General features: G+C 42.5%; 1 protein-coding gene across 1 annotated transcript in view; it reads left to right on the top strand.

Annotated features, from left to right (window-relative positions):
- Positions 1–25,481, top strand: part of DOCK2 (dedicator of cytokinesis 2) — a 417,962-nt gene that overhangs the window by 311,024 nt on the left and 81,457 nt on the right. Inside the window, 3 exon segments of the mRNA XM_030327773.1 lie at positions 11,538–11,636; positions 14,637–14,731; positions 25,252–25,330. Of these exon segments, the coding sequence (XP_030183633.1) occupies positions 11,538–11,636; positions 14,637–14,731; positions 25,252–25,330 (273 nt within the window).

The raw sequence follows: 25,481 nt of genomic DNA, 5'->3' as shown, positions 1-25,481 counted from the left end.
GCGGACTGCAGAGGAGTAATTGGAAGGTGTTGTTACCATTCCAAAGGACAGGGAAGTAGAAGTGGGACAAATGGGAATTTAAGAGGAGGGAGGTGAGCAAAAGGAAAGAATGAAAAAAATGGAGTATGATGTCATTTGGAAAATTGGAAACCAATAAATCAATGAGGTATCATTCCCAGGGCAGAGAGGAAACAGCCTATGGAGCCAGTGGGTCGGGGATCTGGGGGCTGACGGGAAGCACATCAGTGGGCAGTGTAGTGTCCTTACCAGAAGGTCAGTGGCAGATGAGCCCCAGAAATGGTCTTCCACCATTCTGCCACCATTCTGCCCCCTCCTCCTTGAGGCTTTTTTTTTTTTTTTTTTTTTTTTTTTTTTTGCACATACGACATCAGAAGGAATGCTCTATCCAAAAGGGCTTTACGGGAGCTCATTAATGTGAACCCTTGGAGTCAGCTTTTCAAACAGTTATCTCTGAGTTCAGCTTCATAGGATTTTTTTTCATCATTGGAATCAGCTTCATAAAAGCCCAAGCATGATGATTCTGCCAGTTTTTACTGTTAACAGATGAAATAGTACTCTCTTTATAGAAGTGAAGAGCAAGGACTTTGGGCAGCTGTCTTTCATTCTCAAGACCTTGTCAGCAGAGCTGTCCTGAAGGCAACCCAGTAGGCAGGTGCCTGTGTGGCGTCCCATTACCTGCAGATTGAGGCTCAAAGCTCTCAACCTGGCATTCAAGGCCCTTCCAGTCTGTCCCTCCTAGTCTCTCTCGTGATCTCCCTCTGTGAACTTCTGCTATACCAAAACACTTTGCTCATTTCCACCTCTGCGTCTTTCCTCATCCTGTTCCACATACAAAAGTGGGACAGCAATTTCGCAGCATCTCCACTATCCCTCCCCCTCCCTTGCCTATAGCAGACATCACTAATCAATCAACACTCTTTCCTGCTGAGCTAGGACTTGGCCTTAGAATCATTCCCCACACAGCTCTTTTAGGCAGTTACTCCCGATCAATCAAATTAATCAAATTATAAAATGAAATGTATTTTCTATAGATCTAAGATGTCCTTTCCCATTTTTAGCTTAATCCCTTTCAATCATGTAGTTCCTCAAGCCCCACATACTCTGTGAAATTTTCCCTAAACATCCCTACCCACAAAGGTCATTTCCACTTCTTAAAAGCCTAGAGAAAGCTTTACTTATAGCACTCATTTTGCACCTGTCATCTGGCTTCATAACATATATCTCTCTTCAGATCAGAGTTTCTCAACTTCAGCACTGGTGGCATTTTGAGCTGGATCATTCTTTGTTGTTGGGGCTGGCCTGTATATTGTAGGGTGTTTAGCAGCATTCCTAGCCTTTATGCAATAGATATCACTAGCAACCTCCCCTCTCCTCCAATTATGACAGATTGCCCTAGTTGAAAACCACTATATTGATAGGCAGATAGATAAATGATAGCTAGCTAGCTAGCTACCTAGACAGGGATAATCTTCCCTAGTACTCTGAGATCTTCAGAGTGTCATAGGTACCTGATACAGCTCCTTACAGATAATAGGTGCTGAGTAAATATTTGTTAACTGATTGATTAATTGGGAATAAGGAGTGGAGGATTAGCTGGGAAAGGAGAAAATCCTGCCCTAATGTGGATTAATAATTAAACCATCAGTGTGTCACTGCTTTGGTTGAGCCCTGTAAAGTTAAGCAGTCAAGGCAGGTGTTGCAAAGAGGCCACCTGCACACACACCCAACCGTTATTATCATACTCAGACCTGAGTACCAGATTCTGCTGGGACTAGCAGGCCACTTGCAGCAGGGACAACTCGACCTATCTGGGGGAGGTTGGGGAGGCACAGGGAGAGTCCTGGTTGGAAAGCTGGGCTTGAAGTTTAAAACGCAATGTGAGAGAGAGATCTTCTTTACTCTTCTTCACTCCTTGTGAAGTAAACACAAGGGGTAAACTAAGCAATCCTTTTATCCACAAAATAATCATCCCTTCTGAAAACCTTCTTTCCTCGCTGCCTGGTTGTCTGTGAACACATTTGTCTGCCTGCCCCTCCTCTCATCTAAACGTGGAGACTTTGTAAAGGGAAACAAAGGGCAGGGAGAGATTGTATAAATCATCATCCGCAATGCAGCTCTCCAGGTCCACAGGGAGGTTTAAATCATCCTCCACGAGTCAACCGAAAGCTAACTCCACACTTCCTCAGCTGATCAGCAAACTGTTCTGGTTAACCAGAGAGGGGGCTGAAGCTGAGCATTGCAAGAAGGTTTTCTGAGTGCTTCTGGTGTGCCAGGCTCTACACAGGACCCCTGCACCTGCCTTCTACTTACTCCTCACAACAGTGCTGTTGGTAGCACTGGTCCCTTTTTCAGGGATGAGAGAACTGAGGCCAGAGAGATCAAGTATCTTGTCCAAAGTTCCAGAGCATGTTGAAGAGAACCGGCGTTTGCTCCCAGACTTAGGATTCCCTGTCTAGTGCCTTCTAGGAAAACTGCTTCTATGGGAAAACAGATATATTTCCAAGTACATGGCACTGATGTTCCACTCTGAACCCTTCTTGGCCTTCAATGCCCTAAGCACTGCAGAAGATCGAGTGTTTATCCTCATTTGAGCCTAAAATCATGGGAGACTCATAAACCACAGGGCACAGTCATGAAGAGAGCTAGTTCAGTCTATGTGGCTTTGTGTCTACCCATATGCCAAGCTACCTCCATCCATCCATCCACCCATCCACCCATCCTTCCATCTCTATATAGGCGTAGGAAATATCTAGAATATTTCTTAGTTTTTGAGAAGTTTATTGAATTGAATGGAATATTGAATGTTCTTAATATTCAAGGCTATTTAGGCAGGGAGCACAGTGAGGTAAAATGTTATGCCCTTTTCCTTTCTTCGTGTACTTTAAGGATTTGCTTAATTTTCCTGTCACTAAGATTATATCATGTCTACAAAATGGTAATGTCTTTCTCTTTTTTCTAAGAAAAACAAAAGCATCGTGGGGTCAGGCTGATCTAGCTAAGTCATGTCACCTCTCTGCTTCTCGGTTTTCTCATCTGTAAAGTACATGTGGTTTTATCAAGATCACCTGGATACTGGGAGGATTAATGCATATATACCACTTGGCCCATGGCGAGTGCTCAATAACTGATGGTGGTTGTGACCATCACTATACTTTTTAGCCTAGTGTCTGACTAATAAATGTCCGACTACTATTAGCTTCTCCTTCTTCCAGTTCTTTTCTTCTCTTGCCACAACCACATAAAAAGTCCTATAAAAAGTGCCTGATACAGGCTTAGCCCTTTAAATGGTAGTTATTGTCCTTTACCCCACAATGCCTCCTGCCTGAAACATAGTATCCTTTTGTGAATCTTTTTTCTATTGGAGGTTGATCTTGGTGTCATACATAACCTTGATGCACACGTTTGTAGAAGAAGGTGAGGGGCTGCTTAGGATACTTACCCAGAGCCCACATCCTGGTGATACTCAGGGCTTTGATTTTTCCCAGGGAGAAGTGAGCTGAGGACAATACTGTATTGTCCAGGACTCCAAACAGTCTTTTTGCACAGCCTTTCTTGAGGCATTCAGTGCAAAGATTTGGAGGCCCATCACTGGTATATGTGCTGAGAATAAATCCATGCTTCTGAAACTATTCTTCTTGCAATCACATTTGTGAACTTCACCCACACCTCCACAAATGTTATTAGAAACATTAAAAAAAAAATCTTCTGTTCAATTAAAAACTGGGCGGGTGTTCCTTCCCAGCAAGCAGGCTTCTCAGGTCCCACAGATGGGAATGGCTTTAATAAGAGACTGGGAGACACTGGAGCAGGCTCCCTTTCATTCAGCTCCAAATAAAAGGGAGATGAGCCCACTAAGCTTGAAGATAGATGGGATCCGCATAAAACTAGAGTCCACTCTCTTGCCTGCACAAAGAGGGACAGAGTATGCTATAAAATAATAATTTAGTGAGAAGCATTTGCCGAAAAGAGGTCACACTACCAGGAATAAGGAAGAGTCAACAGTGAAAACAACGTGCACTTTTCACAGACCCATGACCGTGGGAATAAGTCCAGTACAGTGTCTTGGAGATGGGCTTATGTGGTAAGACATGGGAGCCATCTCTTTAAAGAGGGGTTCTTGAAACACACAGCAGCAAGAGTGAGCTTTTTAAAACTCGAATCAATGGCCTCCTTCTGCACTTTGGAGGAAAATCCATATTCTTGCCTCTGACCCCCAAGGGCCCATAGGATCTGGCCTCTGCCTGTCTCTCTGACCTCATCTTATATAGTGTCTTCCCTCATTTCATACCTTCCAGCTATGCTGGCCTTCTTTGGGATCCTCCAGGACTCCAAGCACATCCACCTCAGGGCCTTTGCATCTGCTATTCAATTGCCCGGAAATGCTGTTCTGCCAGATTTTTGCATGACTGACTCTCATCATTCAGATCTCCATTCAAATGCCAGCTCTCTAAGAGGCTGCCTTTGTCTCCCCTGTTGAAAATAGTTTCCTTCTCTCTCCATCCCCATTTCATTGCTGGGTAATATTTCATTAGTAGCAGATATCACTGCCTAAAATAATATTACTTGGTTATTCATTCATTCTACTGTGTTTCTCCATCCCTGGCCCTCTATCCAATGGGAATAAGAGCTCATTAAGAACAAATCTTGTTACTCTCATTTCTGGTTGTATCCCCTGCAGCTAGAACCAAGCCTGAAACATAGTAGGTGCTCAAGAAATATTTGTTGAATTAAGGAATGTGTGAAAGAACGATCTCACTGTAGCTTAATAAATATAACTTAAGATGGAGTACACTCAAAAGCAGAACAAAAATTATTTAATTTCTGGCCTCTCCCAAGGCAAAGGTGGTCTACACATGACCCTAACTTTTCAGAGTTTGTGTGTGCAGGGTGGTCCCTATAACATTCTTTTAGAGATGAGGAATACTATAATAAATTCAGTCTCTCATCTAACACGTATTTACTGAACCCACACTAAGTGCAAGTTCAATTCTAGACTGGTGATACAGCAATGAATAAATGGACAAAAATCTCTCCCCAGGTGAGCTGACAGTGCTGACATAGGAGACACAGTGGATTTATGAAAAGATACAGATTTTAGAGTCAGAAAGATTCAGATTTTAATCCCTGTCCCATCATATACTAAATGTCTATCTAGGCAAGCTGCTTGACCTCCATACATCTCACTTTCCTGATCTATAAAATGGGTATAAGGTTGACCTCATGAGTTTGTTGAAATGAATCAGTGGCATGATGAATGTAGAGTCCTGAGCACAAGGAATGAATTAATGGAATTTGCTTGCCATCCACCTCCCCCTTGGGATCCCACTATATCCTTTGGATGGTTTAAAGTGACCCACATCACAGAGCCATAGGCACAGGTCCACCAAGATCAGAATGTGTTCGTCTCAAATAAAGAGTATGTTACCAGTTCAGTCTTCTTTTCCAACCTTGATTTAAAGCAGCCTTGTCTGCCCCTCCCTTCCTGCTCCTTGTGAGTGATGCTAGCTCTCTGAGGAGACACCTGCAGTTCTGGCCCTGGCAATGCTGAGTAGTTGAGCCATCATTAATGCCCACAGTACCAGGCAGAGGTGCACACAGATAACTCTACACTAGTTGTCATCTTGTACAGATATAATGTGTCAGGGCATATCCAGAGTATATGGCATCCAAGTGCACTTTTCTGTTTTCCTGTGATGTTGTGCCTTTGACGTGGAGCTGGCCACATGAAACCCTGGGTTTCATCAAGAAGCTTCCCCTGAAAGAAGGTAACTTGGTTTACTCTATCACACAGCAGGATCCCTGGGTAACCAAAGAATGTCACTGCACACAGAGACAGGGATATCCTAAAGCCAAACAGCTGGGGGGATACGCTTTTGATGAAGACAGTTGTATTTCATGCTTTTGAACAATTTGGGTGCTATTGTGACTCTTCCTACCTTCTTGCAGTTGTCCCCAAATAAAAGAAACCTCCCAACGTATCTGGTCCAAGAGGCACATGTTCAATATACTTGACAGCTGGACTTTGGGCATGTTTTTAACCAAAGGCATGTTCGGAGTCAAAGGGCACTGAGCTGTTATTGGGAGCACTTGATGTGTCCGCAGACAGTCATGGGTAAATGATCTCATCATATCCTTCTTCCAGGTCAGGAATTTCAGTTGGCTAATCTGCATAGTTTCCCTAGACCACAGTCAGCAACAATGAGAATAATAATAATAGCTGACAATTATCGAGGGCTTTCTATGTTCTAAGTGCCTTTTGATTTAATTCTCACCAGAACTGTATGAAGTAAGGAATATTTTTTATCCCCTTTTACAGATGAGGACACTGAGGCACAAGACCCTGCCCAACGCCACACAACTAGTAAGAGATAGAGCTGAGATTTGAATTCAGTTAGGCTGGCTCCTAGGCCCTCTGATGCTCTACATCCTGGCAGAACCAGGTGTAAACTCTTTGGAGCACAGCCTTATCCATCCCGCTCACTGCTGCACCTTCACACCTAGCACAGTGCCCAGACTTGATGGCTGCTAAGACAGAACAATACACTAGATTCCCCCCAAATCGCTACAAACTGTAACTCTGAGTAGCCTACAAAGCTCTAAGATGAAGGGGTTTTAGAGTCCCTGTTTCTCCTAACACAACAGCCTCCCACTTCCGGTCCTGGATCCACCACACAGACAGTGCCAATTCCACCCAGGAATAAAATCTGTTATATAACCACATGGCAGATGTGGGGGTGAATGGAGAAGCAACCTGAGAATGACATTTGGCCACTCTTAGCCTCCAAAGGAAATAAATGTCCTGATAAATAGAACTTTTCATCTCCCTATGAGCCTCCCTTGGTATGAAAACTTTCCTTCATCTCCTCTCCTTGGCGCTTTCTATATTTTATTTTATTTTGGCCCTGCACATTATTTGAAGTTACTATAGCAACGTGTCACCAGCTGGTATCGCGTAGTAATGTTGGCATTTAGGTAGCAAGCTCCCAAAGTTAGCTGCTTCTCTCCCTCTGTGAGCTCATCCCTCCCACAATCTCAGGTGAGTGGGGGACGCATCCACAGCAACCATGCCCCTCTCCCCCTGTTTCGTTTGTTTTTCAAGGCAGGGCAAACTGATAGCCTCTTCCAGGTCCACTCAGCACCGCAGGGGGCTTGACTGTTGTGTGTATGTGTGTGTAGGTGTGTTTGCATTAGAGGTGGTTAAATAGATATGTTTGAGTTAACTGATGTTCACCCAGCTATCGGCCTTATCAATATGCTGATGATGATGATGATGACGATGACAATGATGATTTTTCTATGCAAAGGAGCCAAATGATTTGGGGAGGGCTACTCTCCTGATCCCAGTCATCTAGTATCCCAGCTAATTAATATTAATCACACGATACCGGGTTTCTCTTTTTCTCTCTTGCCATCACACAGTGAAGAGACCCTGGCTGTTTCCCTTTGGAGCTTCAGCTCTCTCCCAGGTGTGCAAGACTTCTCTCCACACTGATGGGCTGAATTAATTAAGAGGATTGATTGTCGCGGATCGCTGAAGAGGGTTCTATGTGGCAAATAAACCCTGCCACTCAAGGCGTTAAGTAGCCCCTCATCAGCCAAGTGCCTGCGATGATTGCACTTATTTTTACACGTTTGACCTAGTTTCAAACCGTGTCTCTCCATGCTGTGATTCATTAGCTACATTTTCAACCGCCCCGAACAGAGCCGAGGTGACTCTGCCTGATTTGTGCCAGCGTCTCGGATACAATTTCTCTCTGGGAGTTAAGATGCAGGTCCCCCTGCTATTCTGTTTTAAGAAGCAATTTCCCATCTAGGCACCTGGCATGCTGCTTGGCTATGGATGAGTCGCTTCCTCATGCCTTGGTAGTAAATATATGTCACCTATACCATTTCTGCCAGGGATGGGAAGAGGGGGATTCTCCCTAGCTTGGACTGAAGGGCATCCCTCCACCCTGCTGTCCCCCATGCAGTACTCGGGCTTTTCCATGTTGCCAACAGGACTGGGAGATTTGGCTCCTACACTATAAAGTTTGAGCAATGTCAATGTTTGGAGTATCTGAGTTGCTAGTGAATCACACCCCCACCCCATTCCTCTCTCTTTCTAAACATTTAAAACATGGTGGATGTAGAAGTAAGGTCTCAAACTCATAAAAAGGGAAGGGGACAGGAAGCTAAGAGGTGGATTGCCATGTTAAGGATATTACTGAAAAAGGGATAAACGTCAGAGAGGCATAATATGTGCCTCTATCATTCTATCATTATGTGACAGAGTGTTTGGTTTCTTTCTTTCTTTCTTCCTTTTTTTTTTTTTTGTTTTTTTTTTTTTTTTTTTGCTTTGTTATTTGTTTTTTAATTTAAATGACAGAGGGGAACCTGTTCTGAATGCAAACCTGCTGCTGGCATCTCATGCCATTTCACTAATCAGTCGGTCACATTGGTGTGATTTCTGACAGATTTGGTACTAAAGTGGGCTAGACATCATAGTAGGAAAAAAGGGGTGCTTCTAGTTGGATGGAAAACACTGTCATTTTTCATTAACAGCCAAATGCAGGTAACTTGTCCAAACTTCAGTCACATTGCACTACAAATCGTACTGTAAGGCACTGAGCTGGGTTTTTCTATGTGGTAGTTAGAAGGAAGAAATGAACAAGCCGGTAAAAGTAATTTTGATTGATTGGTGGACTGTAACACACTGAGCAAGTCCTTATAAAAAAATAGTGGATCCTTTCGTAAAATGGTTACTCTCTCTCTCGGTGGGGAGTAGAACCCCTTCCCCTTTTATTTTCTTTTAAAATGAAGCATGGAAGTTTCTCTAAACAAGGCTTAAGAAAATGCAGCCTTTTCAAGGTAATTCCAAGCAACTTGAGCTCTGAGGTTTGTTTTTTTGCTTTTCTCCCCCACTTCAAATTCAAATCAAGCCGTTGGAAATAACAAGCATTCCGTATCTATGCATTTGGGGCAGCCTGCAGTTCTGACAATGGTAGATTTTCCACCACACACAACCACACACACACACACACACACATACACACACACACACACACACACACACACACACAAGCTCAGGGTCCCAGGACTCATTTAAGCCAAAGCTTTAAAAGTAAACTATTGTCCAAGAGGCGATAGCATTTTCTCTTAGAGGATCATGGATCATAAAAAATAAAACCTGCCCAAATCTCTTACCTTGAAGCAGTAGAATTACCTGCAGAGATGTCCTCCCTTTCCTTGCAAAATGAGCCAGGCTTTGACCAGCAGCAGAATTACTCCAAAAGAAGGGATAATGAGTCCTTTATGTTGTAATTTTCACTGTTTATATGCAAGAAGTGTAGTGGGTCTGCTCACGTAGGAATAAATAAAAAGCCGAACAAACTGCTCGGCAGCTACCATGTGAAAAGAAAAGACCTCTAGTGGTCATAGGCTGAAATCTTTGAGGAGAGGAGAGATGAGATGGAGGGAGTAGAGGAAACACATGCGTGTGTGCGCGCACACACACGCTCATGCACATGCACACACACACACCTCTCAAACTCTCTGATTTCTCCTTCCTGGCATCCAGCCTGGCCAGCGGGATACACAATTATAAATCTTCTTTCTTGGTTTAAGTGGGTCCTGCTTAAGTTAACAGAGATGGTGGTGTTCTGTCTCTTTTGAAAAGGACTGATAATTTCACAAACTCACCACCACCCCCTGGGGGCCTGAGCAGAAGAGGATTTGCCTTCCTGGATGGCCAAGACAGCTCACTCCAGTGTAGAGGCTCTGGGTCTCCATAAACATAGTGTCCTCACTGTTGCTCCCAAGAGTCCCAGCTTTGCACTTTCTGCCAGCTTTGCATGTTTTCTAAACATTTATGGTGTGTGAGTGTGGTGGTGGTCACTGGCGGGCAGGGCTGGCTTCACGGGTGTATGACCTTGCCTGGTGCCCAGAATGGGCACTGGGGCTGTCTTGAAATTCTGAATAATTTTTAATAAGGACTGTTCATTTTCATTTTGTTCTGAGCCCCACAAACTCTACAGTGGGTCTTGCTGATTGGGAAAGCATGTTATTCCTGACATCCTAATTGGAAAAAACCTAGAAGCAAATGAGATTCCTGATCTCTGGGAGTTACTTTTAGGAATGTGATCTTGAGGACATTCAGTTATCCAAAAGACTTCCTGTGGAGGAACACAGAAGGAGTTTCTTGGGACATTGAGGCTGTTCCTCCACTACTATAAACTATAAAGCTGTAATGTATAAGGATATGTTTTGTGTGTGTGTGTGTGTATGTGTGTGTGTGTGTGTCTTTCTAAACAAAGATAGTAGTTTGTGATACCAAGCCCATTTTCTTGGTTCACACATAATACTTCCAGGCCCACCACTCTGGTATGCCATTTGTCTGACACCTTTTAGCAGTAAGGTTCCCTGGAAAGACCTACATCACATTGAGCAGGCCCTCTTCCATAAGCCTGCCCTTGACCAAACCTAGTGGGACTTCCTTTGACTAAGGTGGCAGTCCCATTGGAATCTTGCAGGAGACAACCTTGAGTGGCTCCTCTCTCCTGGTGGATTTGTGGTTGGTACTCCCTTTACAAGGTTTCCAGAGTAGATATTCCTAAATGCTGCTTGCACATACTAGCCTAAACAGAAAATACACCCTGGTACAGAGTCATAAAATTTGGAAGGGTAAAGCAGAAAGGGGTATGGTGATGTACTCTGGTGCATGAAAGAATGTGGTTCTTGCTCCTCTGATCCCATGGATCCTTCCAGACCCACCTTTTCTCCAAGTCCTTGCATTGATTTCTCTCTTGTCTGAATCCCTTTGACACTTGGTCTGCTTGGCAGATTAAAGGTCTTGTACTTTTTCCCTCATGGATGTTAACCTTCCTTTCCCAACTAGATTATGAACTCCTGAAGAGCAAGAACCACCTCTTCTCATTTCTTTTATCCTCCAAAGCCCTTAACAAGTGCTGGTTACTGGTAGCTACTGGCTTCTCACTGACTGAGTCATGATGGTTTAACAACTGACCCCTCTATAGAGAAAATAAGTGAATTCAAAGCATTATAGGAGTCATTTGATCTTTTTGATACATATGTGGGGGTTGAAATGGATGGATTATTGTCTTGCTTTACAGATGAAACAATTGGGGCTTAAATATTAGAATTATTTATCAGAAAATCAAACTGTCTCCAGGATCTTGATAGAGACTAGATCTCCTGACACCAACTCAGTGGTCTTTTCCCAAAGTACAAGCAGCTGTAGAAGTGATAGGTCAGGCCCTATCTTCTGTATCCGAGCTCCCACTACGGTCCCAGTCACATAATAGGTGTTCAATAAATGCTTTTTGGAAGAACGAGCCCATAAACGAACCATAAGGAGACATTTCTTCATAGGCAAGTTTCACTTGCTGATCCCCTTGGGGACTTTTTATACTTGCCTGAGATGGTTCGGTGTTTTCCAGTCTGAAGTCAAGGAAATGAAAAAGATGAATCTCATGGTTCTCTCTTCACTATTTCATGGCAGTTTTCTTTATTTCTTACAGAGTCACTTTGTGGCATGTATGACAGCCATCTTAAACCAGATGGGTGACCAGCACTATTCCTTCTATATTGAGACCTTCCAGACCAGCTCTGAACTTGTGGTGAGTCTACAGGATGCTGGGGTGGGGGGCAGTGGAGGGGAGACATGCCACACTGTTGGCTCTTAAGAGTTTAGAGTAAGAAGGGCACGTGGGTGGCTCAGTCGGTTAAGTGGCCAACTTCGGCTCAGGTCATGATCTCGCGGTCCGTGAGTTCGAGCCCCTCATCAGGCTCTGTGCTGACAGCTCAGAGCCTGGAGCCTGTTTCAGATTCTGTGTCTCCCTCTCTCTGACCCTCCCCCGTTCATGCTCTGTCTCTCTCTGTCTCAAAAATAAATAAACGTTAAAAAAAAATTTAAAAAAAAGAGTTTAGAGTAAGATGTCCCAGTGGACCTTGTGCATGTGTGTGTCTAAGTTACAAACACATTCATGTGATTTCCTAGTTCTAATTTCCATTTAGGCTTGTATATATCACTTCTGAAAGATGTCTTCAGTCCCTGTCAGAGGTGAAACCTGAATGTCCAGTCTAAATATGCCGCAACAAATGTTTATTGATGAATTATGGACATTTGGGGGCTTACAAGCATGAGTGTTAGTCACACAGTCTTGGATTTGCATCCAGGATTTGTCATGGAGAGCTATGTGACCATGGACAAATTAACCCCTCTTAAGCCTCAGTTTCCCCATCTGAAAAGTGCGGATGATGTTATTTATGTCATAGTGTGGGGAAGGATTAATGAGAGCACAGAAGTTCTCACATATTAAGTTACCAGTAAAAGGTAGCTATTTCTATATTATGATCACAAATGCATGGAGGAAGTTGGCCTCTGAACCCCCTTACTCTTCTAGCCTCTCAGGACTCATTTGTTACAGAACTGTCTGCACAGGACTGTAGCCTATAGGCTCATAGCTCTGTAGCACATGACTTATCAACAAAAGGCCAGCCCAGGCTGTCCCAGGGTGTAGCAGTCCCTTTGCCCTCAACATAATCACCTTTGTCATTGTCTCCTTACTGCTGCCAGTCAGGAATTCTGCTGCTGGGGCTCACTTTCAACTTTCCTTAGAGTAACCAAGGGTTCTAGAATTGAACCAATCTCAGAGAGTGGCCCATATAAAGGGAATTATTAGAAAGCCAATGTCCTACTCTTTCAGCCATTCAGCAGAGAGATAGTCTCCTCACTGGGTGCAGTATTGGGAAGAAACGGAACCTATTTCTGGATATACACAAAAGAAAACAAAAGGAGAGCCAAATATCCCAGGATTTCTCCCCAATTTCTCTATGCCATGTGACATGGAAATAGAGAGATCAGGATCCTAATGTTTGATCCTCAATGGAAAGAATGGTGGGAAGAGAGTAGGAAAGGGAATTCTTATTTGTTGAACATATATGCTTTCTTGTATAATCTTCACAACAGTATAACATAGGGATTAGTAGTCACATTTTACAAGTCTACAATCTGCTTGCTCAAGGCCACATAGGAAGTATGTGGCAGAGTAGGATTTGAACTTCTGTCCTAACCCTGACAGCATGCTATAGCTTCTCACTCAGAAGCTAGGTTTTACATCTATGAGCCAGAGGCTTTGTTGCCATAAGAAGGGAATGAGCCTGTGATGATACCCACACTCCCCCAAGTGATATCAAGGATGAATAATTCTCAGCATTGTCATCATCGAGCACTTAATGAGCTCTTACAATGGTCCAGGCTCTATGCTGAGCATCCTTTAGACAGTGTGCACTTAATATTCATAGTAACTCTTTGAGTTAGATGTTATCCCCATTCTGCTGATGTGGAAACTGGGACTTAAAAGTATTGAGGTAATTTTCCCTAGAAGCAAAGATTGCTGAAAAGGAACAGATGTCATTTCCAGAATTTTGCAATTTAGCTTAAAGCAGTGATTTTCAAATTATATTCCTCCCATCTTCACTATCTTCTACCATAAACACACACACACACACACACACACACACACACACACACACACACCACAGCTCTTCTACTTTTATCTATTTTATTTTATTTTTTTTTTAATTTTTTTAACGTTTATTTATTTTTGAGACAGAGAGAGACAGAGCATGAATGGGGGAGGGTCAGAGAGAGGGAGACACAGAATCTGAAACAGGCTCCAGGCTCTGAGCTGTCAGCACAGAGCCCGACGCGGGGCTCGAACTCATGGACCGCGAAATCATGACCTGAGCCGAAGTTGGCCACTTAACCAACTGAGCCACCCAGGCGCCCCTACTTTTATCTATTTTATATGTTAGGTTCTGGGTAATATTTTCTTTGGACCTGGAATTCTGCTGTTAGAATAACTTGGAAACCACTGGCTTAAGGAAAGAACTCTGAGTGGGTTTCCTACTGATTTTAAATTTTACTGAAAGCATACAGACAGTATGACTTTTCTTCCTCAAGCTTAGGAGTGTCCACATGACAGTGGTCCTGGTCTTTGCCATTTGGACTTGTCTTGAATTTGTATTCTCCAAAGATGGAGCAGAATCTTGGCCTGCTTCAATCAATATCTGATGGGGTGTGTTGAGATCCACTCTGAGCCTCTTCAAATGAGAGGAAGAGAGTCCCTGGGCTGTTTCCTCTAATGTGCCCATGGATGTATCTGTGACATATGAATGAGCTGTGTTTATACTACTGATAATTAGATGGTTGTGTTTATAATTGTTTGCTAAATGACCTGAGATGCCTTCACAAAGTATAGAGTATTTCCGTATTAAATACATATCTGGGAAGATGATTATAAAATTGCAACATCAATAAATGTATTTACTTCTTTCTTCCCAAAGACAGAATTGCTAGTGCTTTGTTTTGAGAGTGTTTTCACTTTCCATATTCACATTCCACTTGTATTTGTGAAACAGTCTCCTGGTAACTAACTTGAAGCTTCCACTTAAAAATCCACCGCTGTTGGTTTCTTTGGACTTATTTGAAAGGCTGTGCCCTTTCCTTTTCTGCCCCTCCAAAAAATAATAAAGAAAAAACGTAAACAGCACTGGCACTTCTAGTGAGTTCCTACAAAAGAAGATGACGGGTGTGTTTCGCTTTACAATTTCAGGACTTCTTGATGGAGACCTTCATCATGTTCAAGGACCTCATTGGGAAAAATGTGTATCCTGTAGATTGGATGGCCATGAGTATGGTTCAGAACAGGTGAGCTGTCACTCATTCCTAACAGCTACCTCACCCCAGCGATCATTTTAAAGAGCACTCGTAGAGACAAGGTGGGGATACCTTTTACCTGGTGAAAATAAAAAGTGTAGCAGAGTCTTTCTACTTTTAAACCCCAAGGAGTTCCACAGCAATCTTGAACCTTCTTTTTTTTTTAAATGTTTTAGTTCTCATGCCTTTTTTATATACTGAGCTGGCTAGCCCCCACCTTCTCCATTCTTCAAATACCAGTTAAAGTAACATGCTTTGTGAAGTCTTCCCTAAACTCTCGAGACAGTAGACCTTAAGGTCAGCCTTATTAAAATTATATTATTTTAACATTTATTCAAAATAATAAAATATATTTTGTGATACAGAGTAAAATAAATTTAGGAAGCATTGGATTAAATAGCTTTGAAAAGATTTCTGTGCTGCAGGACTTCCTAGAGCCTTCAGTATGCTCATGGAATTCTCTGGAGGATTTAGGATACAGAATTTCATGAATTTATTTGTTAGTGGAATCGTTTGGTGTTCATATATGTATGCTTCTCTGTGTGTATATAATTTCTATTAACATCTCATAGGATACCAGTATAACCCAAGTATAATTCAGATCCCACATAACCCAGTACAACATTAAAGAAAAGTAATTATCTCTCAAATAGTATCATCTCATCCAAATGAAATTCAAATGCTAAGACTCAACAATACTTTCTGCTATTCCCTTTCTCTATTTCTGTGGTTCTCAGTATCTCTCACATCCTATGCTTTATTCAAGTTTCTCTTAGAATCTTATTCTCAGTCCTTATCCACAAACCCCTTTAAAATTGGATCCTCTTGGCCCCTTCCCTTTTTTTCCCCTCACTTACTTCCCTTTGGCTTTGTATATTTATTTTAAATCCACCCAATGAAAGGCCTTCACTCTACACTGTTGTCTGTCTCTACCTATTGCCCTTGTTCCATATCGCAAAACCAAGAATTGACTGGCAAATGGGAATATCCCTAGAGGGTGAAAGAAAAAGAGAAGTTGAAGAGGCAGATGCAGAATTCTCCTTAATGGGAGGCAAGGAGGAAAGACTCTAAACATTTACTTATTAATAATTTTGTCATTGGATACAGTCTGAGAATTTCTATCTCGTGTATGCCTCATAGCTGACTCCAGTCCTGGGTGACTCTTATCCCTTACCTTTCTGTCCTCTGAAAAGATGTTCTTCTACTAATTGGATGCCTAAGTGTCTAGCCATGTGACTTGATAGACACACTTACTCACAGTGCTCTTGGGGCCAGCTTTAGGGGCTGGTGAAGGGAAGAAGAGGTTTCTCAAGGCAGAAAAAGTATGTCTGTGCATCAGAGCTTATGTTGGGAGGAGGAAAATCACCCCAGCAATAAAATGTCAGAATTCTCATTCTGAGCTAACCTTGCCCTGATTCTCCCTGTTCACATCGCACAGATGGGAGTCAGGCTTTGCAATGATTAAAGTGTTGGTGGGAATTAGACCCAGGCCACATCACAGATCAGAGGCAGGTCCATTTCTACCTCTATGTCAGGGCCAGCTTTCTGGGTCTGCAACTTGTGCAGTTGCTTACCACCCTACACTATAAAAGTCCCCATACTTGGTGTAATGCCCTCTCTTTATCATCTTGAAATTCTTAGTAATTTTTCGACAAGGAGATTCACATTTTCATTGTGTACTGAGCTCAACAAATTATGTAGCTGATAGTACCTTATGTCAATGTTCAGTCATCTCATATTATGGTAGTAGCCAGCTCTTAAGCTGTATGTGAATCCTCTTACTGTCTGCCAGCCGGTCAATAATGTCTTCAGGCTTTGCCAAAATACATGAAGCACCCACATGAGTCATCTTCAACTCACCCTTTACTTTAGATACATTCAACTATTCACTGTTATCTACCATTTTATTTTTCTGTGACTTCTCATAAACTATTGCTTTCCTCCCTTCTAGGCCAAACTCAGCATGAAAGTATCCTTCAAATTCTTGACACTATAATCTCTCCTTTGTGGATGCTTCTAGAACTCTTGTCATGGTAGGAGAATGTGTTCTTTTCTTTGTGTTTCTATACATGCCCATATTATGGCACTTATTCTACTGTATTATAATTATCTCTTCACATGACTGTTTCTGTCACTAAAGAATGGACTTCTTGAAGGCAAGCACTATATCTAATTTATCTCTGTGTTTCTAGCTCCTACCGCAGAGCCTGACATTCATAAATACATATAATGAACTCTGTGTATCCAGTGAGTACTTACTGATTAGAATTTTTAAAGAAATCTAGTTTAAATTTGCCTAAGTAAAAGGAGAGTCAAGTTTATTAGTTCAGACAACTGAAAAATCTCAGAGTTATGACTTCAGGCATAGATGTATCTAGGTGCTCAAACAGTGTTGTAGGAAATCTGTATCTCTGTCTTTGCTCTTTTCTCTGTTGGCTTCATTCTCAAGTAGATACTCTCTTTGTGGTGGAGGAAATGGGCTCTAGAAATTCCAGATATATGTCTTGAATTAGCAACCCCACTAAAAAGAAAAGGCCTCTTCTTCAATAGGTATAACAAGAGTCCCCAGGCTAATATTCAGAGTTCTGGCTTAGGCTACATGCCCATTTATAAACTTCTGTGGACAGGAAAATGAAATTTGCTGTTTCATCAAGCTTGGGTCACGTGACTCACCTTGCAACTGGGAGGCTATGGTTAGTTCTACCCAAACCACAAAGCCTGGGAGCAAAAGGGGAGGTAGGGGGAATAGTTACCCAAAGGAAACGTCTAGGTGTTATTACCAGCAGGAGAAATGGATGATAGATAGGCAAATAAATGCACAGACATCTGCCACTTATACAGGGTCAGGATGATGGAAGCCCAGAGAGGCTGCAGCCCTGACCAGGCCAGCAATTCCTTCTGCGTCATCTACAGTCATCTTAGAGGAAGCATGTGGAAGAGTCTGGAGGAATGTCCCCTCCTGCAGTGCCAGCGAGCTATGGACTTTAGTCTTTTTGGGGGACAGGCCCCAAGAGATGATACCATAATCCTTGGTTTCTTTAAACTTAGAAAATTACAATATGATTTTCTAAAGGATCTAAGGAAGTGGAATTGTCTCCTAAGTAGAAATATTTGTATCTCTTAAGGATCAGCTAAGTACTTAAGTCTCTACATTAAAAAAAAAAAAAAAAAAAAAAAAAAAAAAAGAACCAGAAATATAGCTGGGTTTCAGACGTCTTAGTTCTGCCACTTCTATTTCTTGGGAAGTCATTTAATCTCTTGGACTCTCAATTTCCTGATCTGTAAAATGGGGATTAATTATAATCTCCATTTCATGGTATTTTTTGTGAGGATAGAATGAGTGACTCCTCAGCACAGTGGTGGGACCTCAGAAAACTCACTGAATAGAAGCATTGCCATCTCCAGGTGTAGACAACAAATTTAGCCTTGGACTAGAGAAGGATGTGCCTAACGTCAACCAGAAAAATGACTCTTTTCTCCTTGAAGTCATGTCGATGAGTCAGTAGATGTCCTTCATCTTCAGTCCACAGTGGGGCACTTGAAATTTTCTCACCTCTTTTACATTTGCTGTGATGTTATGATAGCTAACATGTATTGAGCACCTAGATCCACCCCTGCTGTGAATACCTTATTTAATCTTATAATCTGTATGAGTTTATTTAATCTTACCAACAAATTTATGATGTAAACTACTACAGTCCACATATTACATATGAGGATAGATGAGTAACTCACACAGTGTTGCACTGCTAATAAGCCATGCGATCAGAGTCTGTGTTCTTTATCTTTACTGCTTTATCCTGTAAAATAGGCTCATTTTATGAAGTGCATTGTACAGATGTGCTCACTGCATACGTGGTGGCTCAGATAACTGAAAGAGACCCAAAGAGGTAACTTGTCCAGGGTCATGCAACTAGTTAGTGAAAGATTTCAATGTAAATTGGACAAACAGAACATTAGCATTGCTTAGCCCTGACTAGGATTTTTCAGAACATCATTTCTACTTCCTATGCTGGTTAGTATGTACTTTACAATTTCCTTCCTTCCTTCCTTCCTTCCTTCCTTCCTTCCTTCCTTCCTTCCTTCCTTCTTTCCTTCCTTATTACTTATATATTACAAAACTTACCTGTTTTTATAATTTCTCTGTTATCACTTATGATTTATGTGTGTATGTATTAGTCATATGTAATTTATTTATCTTCTTGTTGGAGAGAATGGAGTTTTCCAGAGTTGAATGTCTCCTCAGCTGTGTATACTGTTTGTGTATGCAGACAAAGTGACATGTCTACTGCAAGAAATGCCTTCTGTTAGAACATTTTTTTCTTTTTGGTAAGATGCAGCTTTCAGAAAGATTTGATTTACATGATACGGTAAATTTTTAAATGATGAAGTTCTTCATAATATTGTAAACTAACAAAATTATACCTAGGAACCTCTTTTCTCCCCTTCCATCTGCACCTCAAGCTGGAAATCCAACATTTTGAGGGGGTTTGGGGGTTTGTACACATCCCTATAGCATCTTAAATGGAATCAACCAACACATATTTATTGAGTGTCCTGGTTATGCAGGGCTCTAGGGAGTGGGCCTGTGCCGTGGTCCCAGAAGGCAGGGGCCTTACGGTCTAGTTGGTGAGACAGTAAATGTGCCCATGGAAATATGACCAATTGCTGCAGTCACTGCAGTGAGTTCAGAGCACAAAGAATACCCAGACAAGTTAGGATTTATGACTGCCAGGGTCCATATCCTGCCTCTACCATTTAATAGTTAGATGGCCTTGGGCAAAGTTATGTAATTACTATGACTCAGTTTTTCCTCCTGTAAAATGGGGCTAATAAAAGTACCTATCACAGTTGTGGGGGCCAAAATGAAATGAAATAATATACACACAGTGGTTAGAACAGTGTTTGGCACATGGCAAGCATTTCATAAGTGTTAGCTATTTTTTTTTCCTTGTCACATTCCTATGGTTTGGGAATATCCAAAATATTTCACAGAAAAGGCAAATCTGGACCAGATCTTGTCTACCTTTATCAGTGACATATTTCAAGGTCTAACATTGTCTCAAGCACATAAGAGGCACACAATGGGGTCACAGAAGTCAAGTGTAGGATGTTGAGTAGGGCAGTGCCCAGCAGTCATATGGTGGCTCCAACGGGATGCTGACAAATCACTGACTGCCACTTCCCCTTCCTACTACCTACATTAATTTGTAGTGCCTACTCCTTTTTATGGACCTCGCCTCCTCCAGTGCACATTGCCCAGAAGGAGGCCTCTCCATGGGTTCTTTAGCCAGCACAGCACAACTAATCCTGGTGTTCAGCAGGCTGCAGGAGTCTAGATCCCAAGAGCCTACTGCATCGCTCGCTAGAATCCCAGATTACATGAGCGGTGTCAGGGGCACCGCGGGGTGAGCCGTTCCTTGACGCTGAGCTGGAAGCTGTCGATTCACTCTAACCTCTTGGGTGCATGGAGCTTTTGTGTGTTGTGAGGGAAGCAGCTTAAAGGCTCTGGGAGAATGGATTTCTCACTGCCTCAAGGGGAGGAGTGAGAGCTCCCTTCTCCAGCTCTTTTATTTTCCATTGTCAAGTTTTAACCAGTAGAATCAACTGCATCCTATGGACTGCAGGGGGAAGGGGAAATGGGATTCAGAGAGGCCCTCTCTCTCCCTTGGGTGTTTTCACCAGAAAGGGCATACCCTTTTATTTCCACAGCACAACTTCTGGGTGTGGGTTGGTTGTCACATCAGAATGTTTTCAGCCTTGGATACTCCTGCCACAGAGCTACCAGGTGACCAGGCTGTTAACAATAATGACAACAACAGTGACTGACATTTATTGAGGACTTCTATGTGCTGAGGCATTAGGCCACCAGCTTTATACACTACATCTTATTTAACCTTTACATGGCTTATTTCACATAAGGGGCAGTTGAGATTCCCAGAGGTCAAGCAACTAGCTCCAGGCCACAGCATGGAAGAGGACCAGAGTGGGACTCTGACCCGGGATCAACTTGCTCCAGCACATGCTGGAGTCTATGTAATAAAAGTAATACCAATAGCACCTACTTCCTAGTGATATTGTGAAAATTGGTTGAGAAAATTCATATAGAACACTTAGTAATATCTTGTTAAATTTTAACTATCATCATTATGACCCTACTGTGCCTTCAAGGATCTTTCTGCCAGTTTCTTCCTTCTTACAGCAGCTGACTTCTCTCTCTTACAGCTTCTGCTTCTTCTCAGAGTCATCTGTTCATGGCTTGTACTCAGGACATAGGTCACTGCACTCTCCCTGGTTGTCATGCTATCGGACTGCCTAAAAGGATTTGATTTAACTACACTGCAGGCCTGGGTGCCCCCACGGGGTACCCATAAGGTCACCCATGGGCTGCTGGCCACCCAGGGAAGACTGTCTGAGTCAAGCGTTGGCCTTGTGCCCAGGTAGCTGTGGGCAGAGCAGCAGGATGATAGGGACAAAGTGTATAGGAACTTTGGGCAGAAGGGCAGGCACGAGTTCGAGCATGCCCAGCGCCAAAAGACTGTGCAGGCTGGCCTTCAAGGGAGCCAGTATATCCTTCTGGTTAATTGCAAAGTCTTTAGAGAGAGACAACCCTGAGATTGGGTCTGGACTCTGCTGCTTATGTGCTGTGTGAATGTGGGGAGGTCATTTTATTTTTCCAATATTCAGTTTCTTCTTCTGTTAAATGGGTGTAACATTGGCTCGTACCTCAGTTTGTAGAGTTACATGAAAGAGTGTCTGTTAGAGTACTTAGCACAGGGTACATGAATACCTGTACTTCTGTAGTTGCTATTATTAATAAGGTGAACTCATAGCTCCCGTTGAACAGAATTAAGAGGTTTTCTTATGGACAGAATAGCATAGTGGTTAAATACCTAGGATGTGAAGGCATCATACCTCTGTTTAAATCCTGGTTTCACATGTATTGTCTGGGTTATTAGGAAAGTTACCTAAACTCGTATCTCTAAAATGGAAACAACATCTAACTGAGAGAATTAATGTGAGAACTAAAAAAGAAAAACAGAAACACAGAAAGAATCCATGCTAAGTACTTAGCAGAGAGCCCTGCCCATTACTGGTAACTGTGGCTCTGATAATTATTGATTTTATAGATCCTGCTAAGCATTGCAAATGAGTTGCAGGAAGTGTTAGGTTGAGATTTGATCATGAACTTTGTTTTCAACAATTCAAGTTCATTGTTGAGAGTAACAGAGATAGTTGAGTATGTTTTAATTCCAATCTACTTCACCATATTAGTGCTTAGGATTTAAGTATAGTTATTTTTAAAGAGAAACCAAAAGACATAACTTTTCCAAACCCATACATGAGAAACCAAAGTTAAGTGATATTATGATTCCCAGTGGGTAGCTGTGGAAGAATCCAGAGAGAGGGAAGAACCTTGACTTACTGCCCCCAGCCCTTATCTGCTATCAGTATCCACCATTAACACAGAGTGTTGATCAACTCCTGGTCATTCAACTGGCCTTTTGAGAACCAGAGACAGATTTAGGCTGACAATCAGAATAATAACTATTACTGACTACTACTAATAGCTTTGTTGCTTCTGAGAATTTGTAAAACCCCTCATTTTGGGATCACATTACAGATTCCAAGAAGTTTATAACATGACAGCCACTCAATGCATTTCCCTCTGGGGAATCAGATACTAATCTTAAAGGAGAAAATATAGATATTTTTCAAAGGCATATTAGCAAATGACAGAAGAGCAAAACCAAAGAAATCTCACTTTCTGACATCCTGATATGGGGAGGATTTTGTGAAACTTTCATTGTTTTGTCTTTGTGTGATCCTGCCTACCTCAGAACTGGTTACTGGTTGCAACTTGTCCTGTCTGCCCATTTTGCTGTCAGTCCCTGACCTCAGAAGAAGAACGAAGCCATGCAAAGGGTCTGAAGTGGCCACGGCTGCTCTCTTACTGTCGTTACCATGGTGTCAGGCACCATGCTCCACCCTTGCCATGTTTTTGCCATTGAAGCCTGCAGCAACCCTGTGAAAGCGGTTACATTGTTGGTATTTCACAAGCATGGAAGCTGAGATGTCAAAGTGATATTAACAGATGTCCCAAATCCACACAGCTGGCAAGTGGCAAAGCCAGAAACCGCATCCAGCTGTGCGTGTATGTGTGTGTGTGGCCGGGGGGGGGGGGGATACAAATCTTGGGATCCTGATACCAGGCTGCACTGTCTTCTTTGTTCAACAAACATTTAAGTGCTTGATGAACACCTGGCTCAGGTTCTTTACAAGGAATGCCCAATGTAGCACATGCTATAATTGCCCTGCCCACACTCTTGGCCCATCCAGAGTATACCTGCAGCTTTGGTGGACATTCACCACACATCCTGAGAGCTTCCTACTTCTTTCATTCTCTGGACTTTCTCTGGCTGCAAGAGAGAGATCAGTCCATCTGCAAGGCAAGCCAGAAGTGCTAGGGACTTAATGTCCTCAGGAGTAATTTTCACCTTGTGAGGGGCTGGCATTAGTAAATAAATAGCCCAGGTTCCTCATCCCTGGGAGGGGATACCTCTGATGTGCAGGTATGCTTTATACAGTCTCTCAGAGCTTCCTAAGCAAAAATCATTACCCAAAGCAATAACCTTCTAATTAATACTTTCTTTACTGGCATCCTGTTGTGTCTCAGGTAAGCCAAATAGGCATTTTCCCTGGACCAGACATTCAATGGATAAGTAGTTATTGATTATTCACTGTTAATCAAAAATTTTAGACAGTGGTACAGGTAAGGTCTGTCCACTCTCCTTGAAGACTTTACAAAAACACATGCACAATGGAGACTAGATCACAGTTTGGCATGTGGCAGTTTGGAGGCTATTGCAGAAATCTAGGAGAGAAATGATGGTGGTTTGGTTGAGGCCACTGGAAATGGGGTGATGAAAAGAAGTCAAATTATGAGTGTATTTTGAAAGTAACATTGAGCGGTTTTGCTGACAGGCCAGGTATAGGATATGAGAGAAAGAGAAAAAATCAAAGATGCTTCCAGGTTTTTTTTTCCCCCACTGAGCAATTGGAAGAATGGAGTTACTCTTAACTTAGATGGGAAGACTACAGGTAATAGGAGTTGAAATTTTGACATTATGTTTGAGATGCCTATTAGTCATCCATGTGAGGGTATGGAGTAAGGAGCTGGGTTGCAAGCTGGAGCTCAAGGGAGAGACCAGAGAGGAAGATGTAAGTTTGGGAGCCAAAGGCAAGTAGGTTGGAGAGTAGATGAGATCACAGAGGGAGTCTCTGATTTCAAGGAAAGTACAGTCTAGTGGAGCAGACAGGCATTATTGAGTCACACAAATAAGTCATCCTAAACTATGATGAATTCTGAGAAAAGAAATTGCAATGACCGTCCTTTGGGGGACACAAAGATGCAGCAGACCCTGCCCTAAAGAGATTTAAAAGAAGAGAGGTAGTCTATACAAAGGAGGAATGCTTTGTATCAGAAAACAAGAAAAAGCACAGAATAGCAGTGAGAAATTAGTCCAGAAAGGATGGGGTCCAGTCATGAAGGCCATTGACTGTCAAGAGAAAGAGTTTGGGCTTATCTTGTGGACAGTGGACAGTCACTGAAATGGTGATTAACATGACTGGAGCTGTCCATTGGGCAAAGTATTCTTGATATTGAAGAGGCAAGAGATGGGAGGCTGAAAGACCAGTCAGTGGGGCTTGGTAGGAGGAAGGGAAGGAAGAGATGGATGGGAAGACATTTAAGGAGAAACACAATTTGACAACAGGTACCAAAATGTTAAGTGGGCATAACATTTGCTAAGTATTACCACTTCAAGAAGAAGACTGGAAAAGAGGTATATATAGGAGGTGCAAGGCATACATAAAGAGCGATCACTGAAACACTGTAAGAGCTGAGCATCTAGGATCATCACTAAATGACTGATTACATAAACCGTGACACATCCATACAATGGCATGCTCTTCAGTGATTAAAAGGCATGATGTATATCTGCATCCATTGGCACGAAAGGAACACACTATTTATTGCTGAGTAAAAAAGACAAGCTGTGAAACAGCATTTGCCGTTTAGCCCTATTTATCAAAATGATATCTTTCAAATACCACTCATGTGTATACAGCTAGGGAGACCTTTGAACATAACGTTCATCAGAATCTCAAGGATGGTTTTCTCTAGGTGATAAAATTTGGTGGTTTTTTTGTTTGCTTGTTTGTTGTGGAGGAGGCAATTTCTGTCTTTCTGGATAGCATAAATTTTCTGGCATAAGCTTGTAATAGTTTAAACAAAAAATAATGCACATTTTCTAGGGAAGTCAAATGGTTAGTTCTTAAGTTCTTGCAGAGCAAACATGGCCCCAGGTCTACTGTATGAGCAGGTGGGTCAGCTGACCTCTTCTTTGGGTCTTTGAGCCCCTCCCTGAGGGAACTTTGGTCTGGAAGATGGGGAGGGATGCTTGACCTAGCATGCTGAGATGGCCTAGTGACCTTCTCCCCTCTTCCAGGGTCTTCCTGAGAGCGATCAACAAGTTTGCAGAAACCATGAATCAGAAGTTCCTGGAACACACAAACTTTGAGTTCCAGGTGAGTGTGAGGCACCATGGTGTGCTTGGGGTGCCCTGGCAAGACGGCTCTAGCATCTTGGGCTGATTGCTACCATCAAACACATCTCGAAGCACACATAAGGTATGCCAGTGCCTCTGGGGGTTTCCACAGACGGGTGTGGGCAAGGAGG

This window comes from Lynx canadensis, chromosome A1 (genome assembly GCF_007474595.2).
Source record: "Lynx canadensis isolate LIC74 chromosome A1, mLynCan4.pri.v2, whole genome shotgun sequence".
Lineage (NCBI taxonomy): Eukaryota > Metazoa > Chordata > Mammalia > Carnivora > Felidae > Lynx > Lynx canadensis.
The sequence above is the reverse complement of the archived record's forward strand: the minus strand, read 5'-3'. Positions and strand labels throughout refer to the sequence as shown.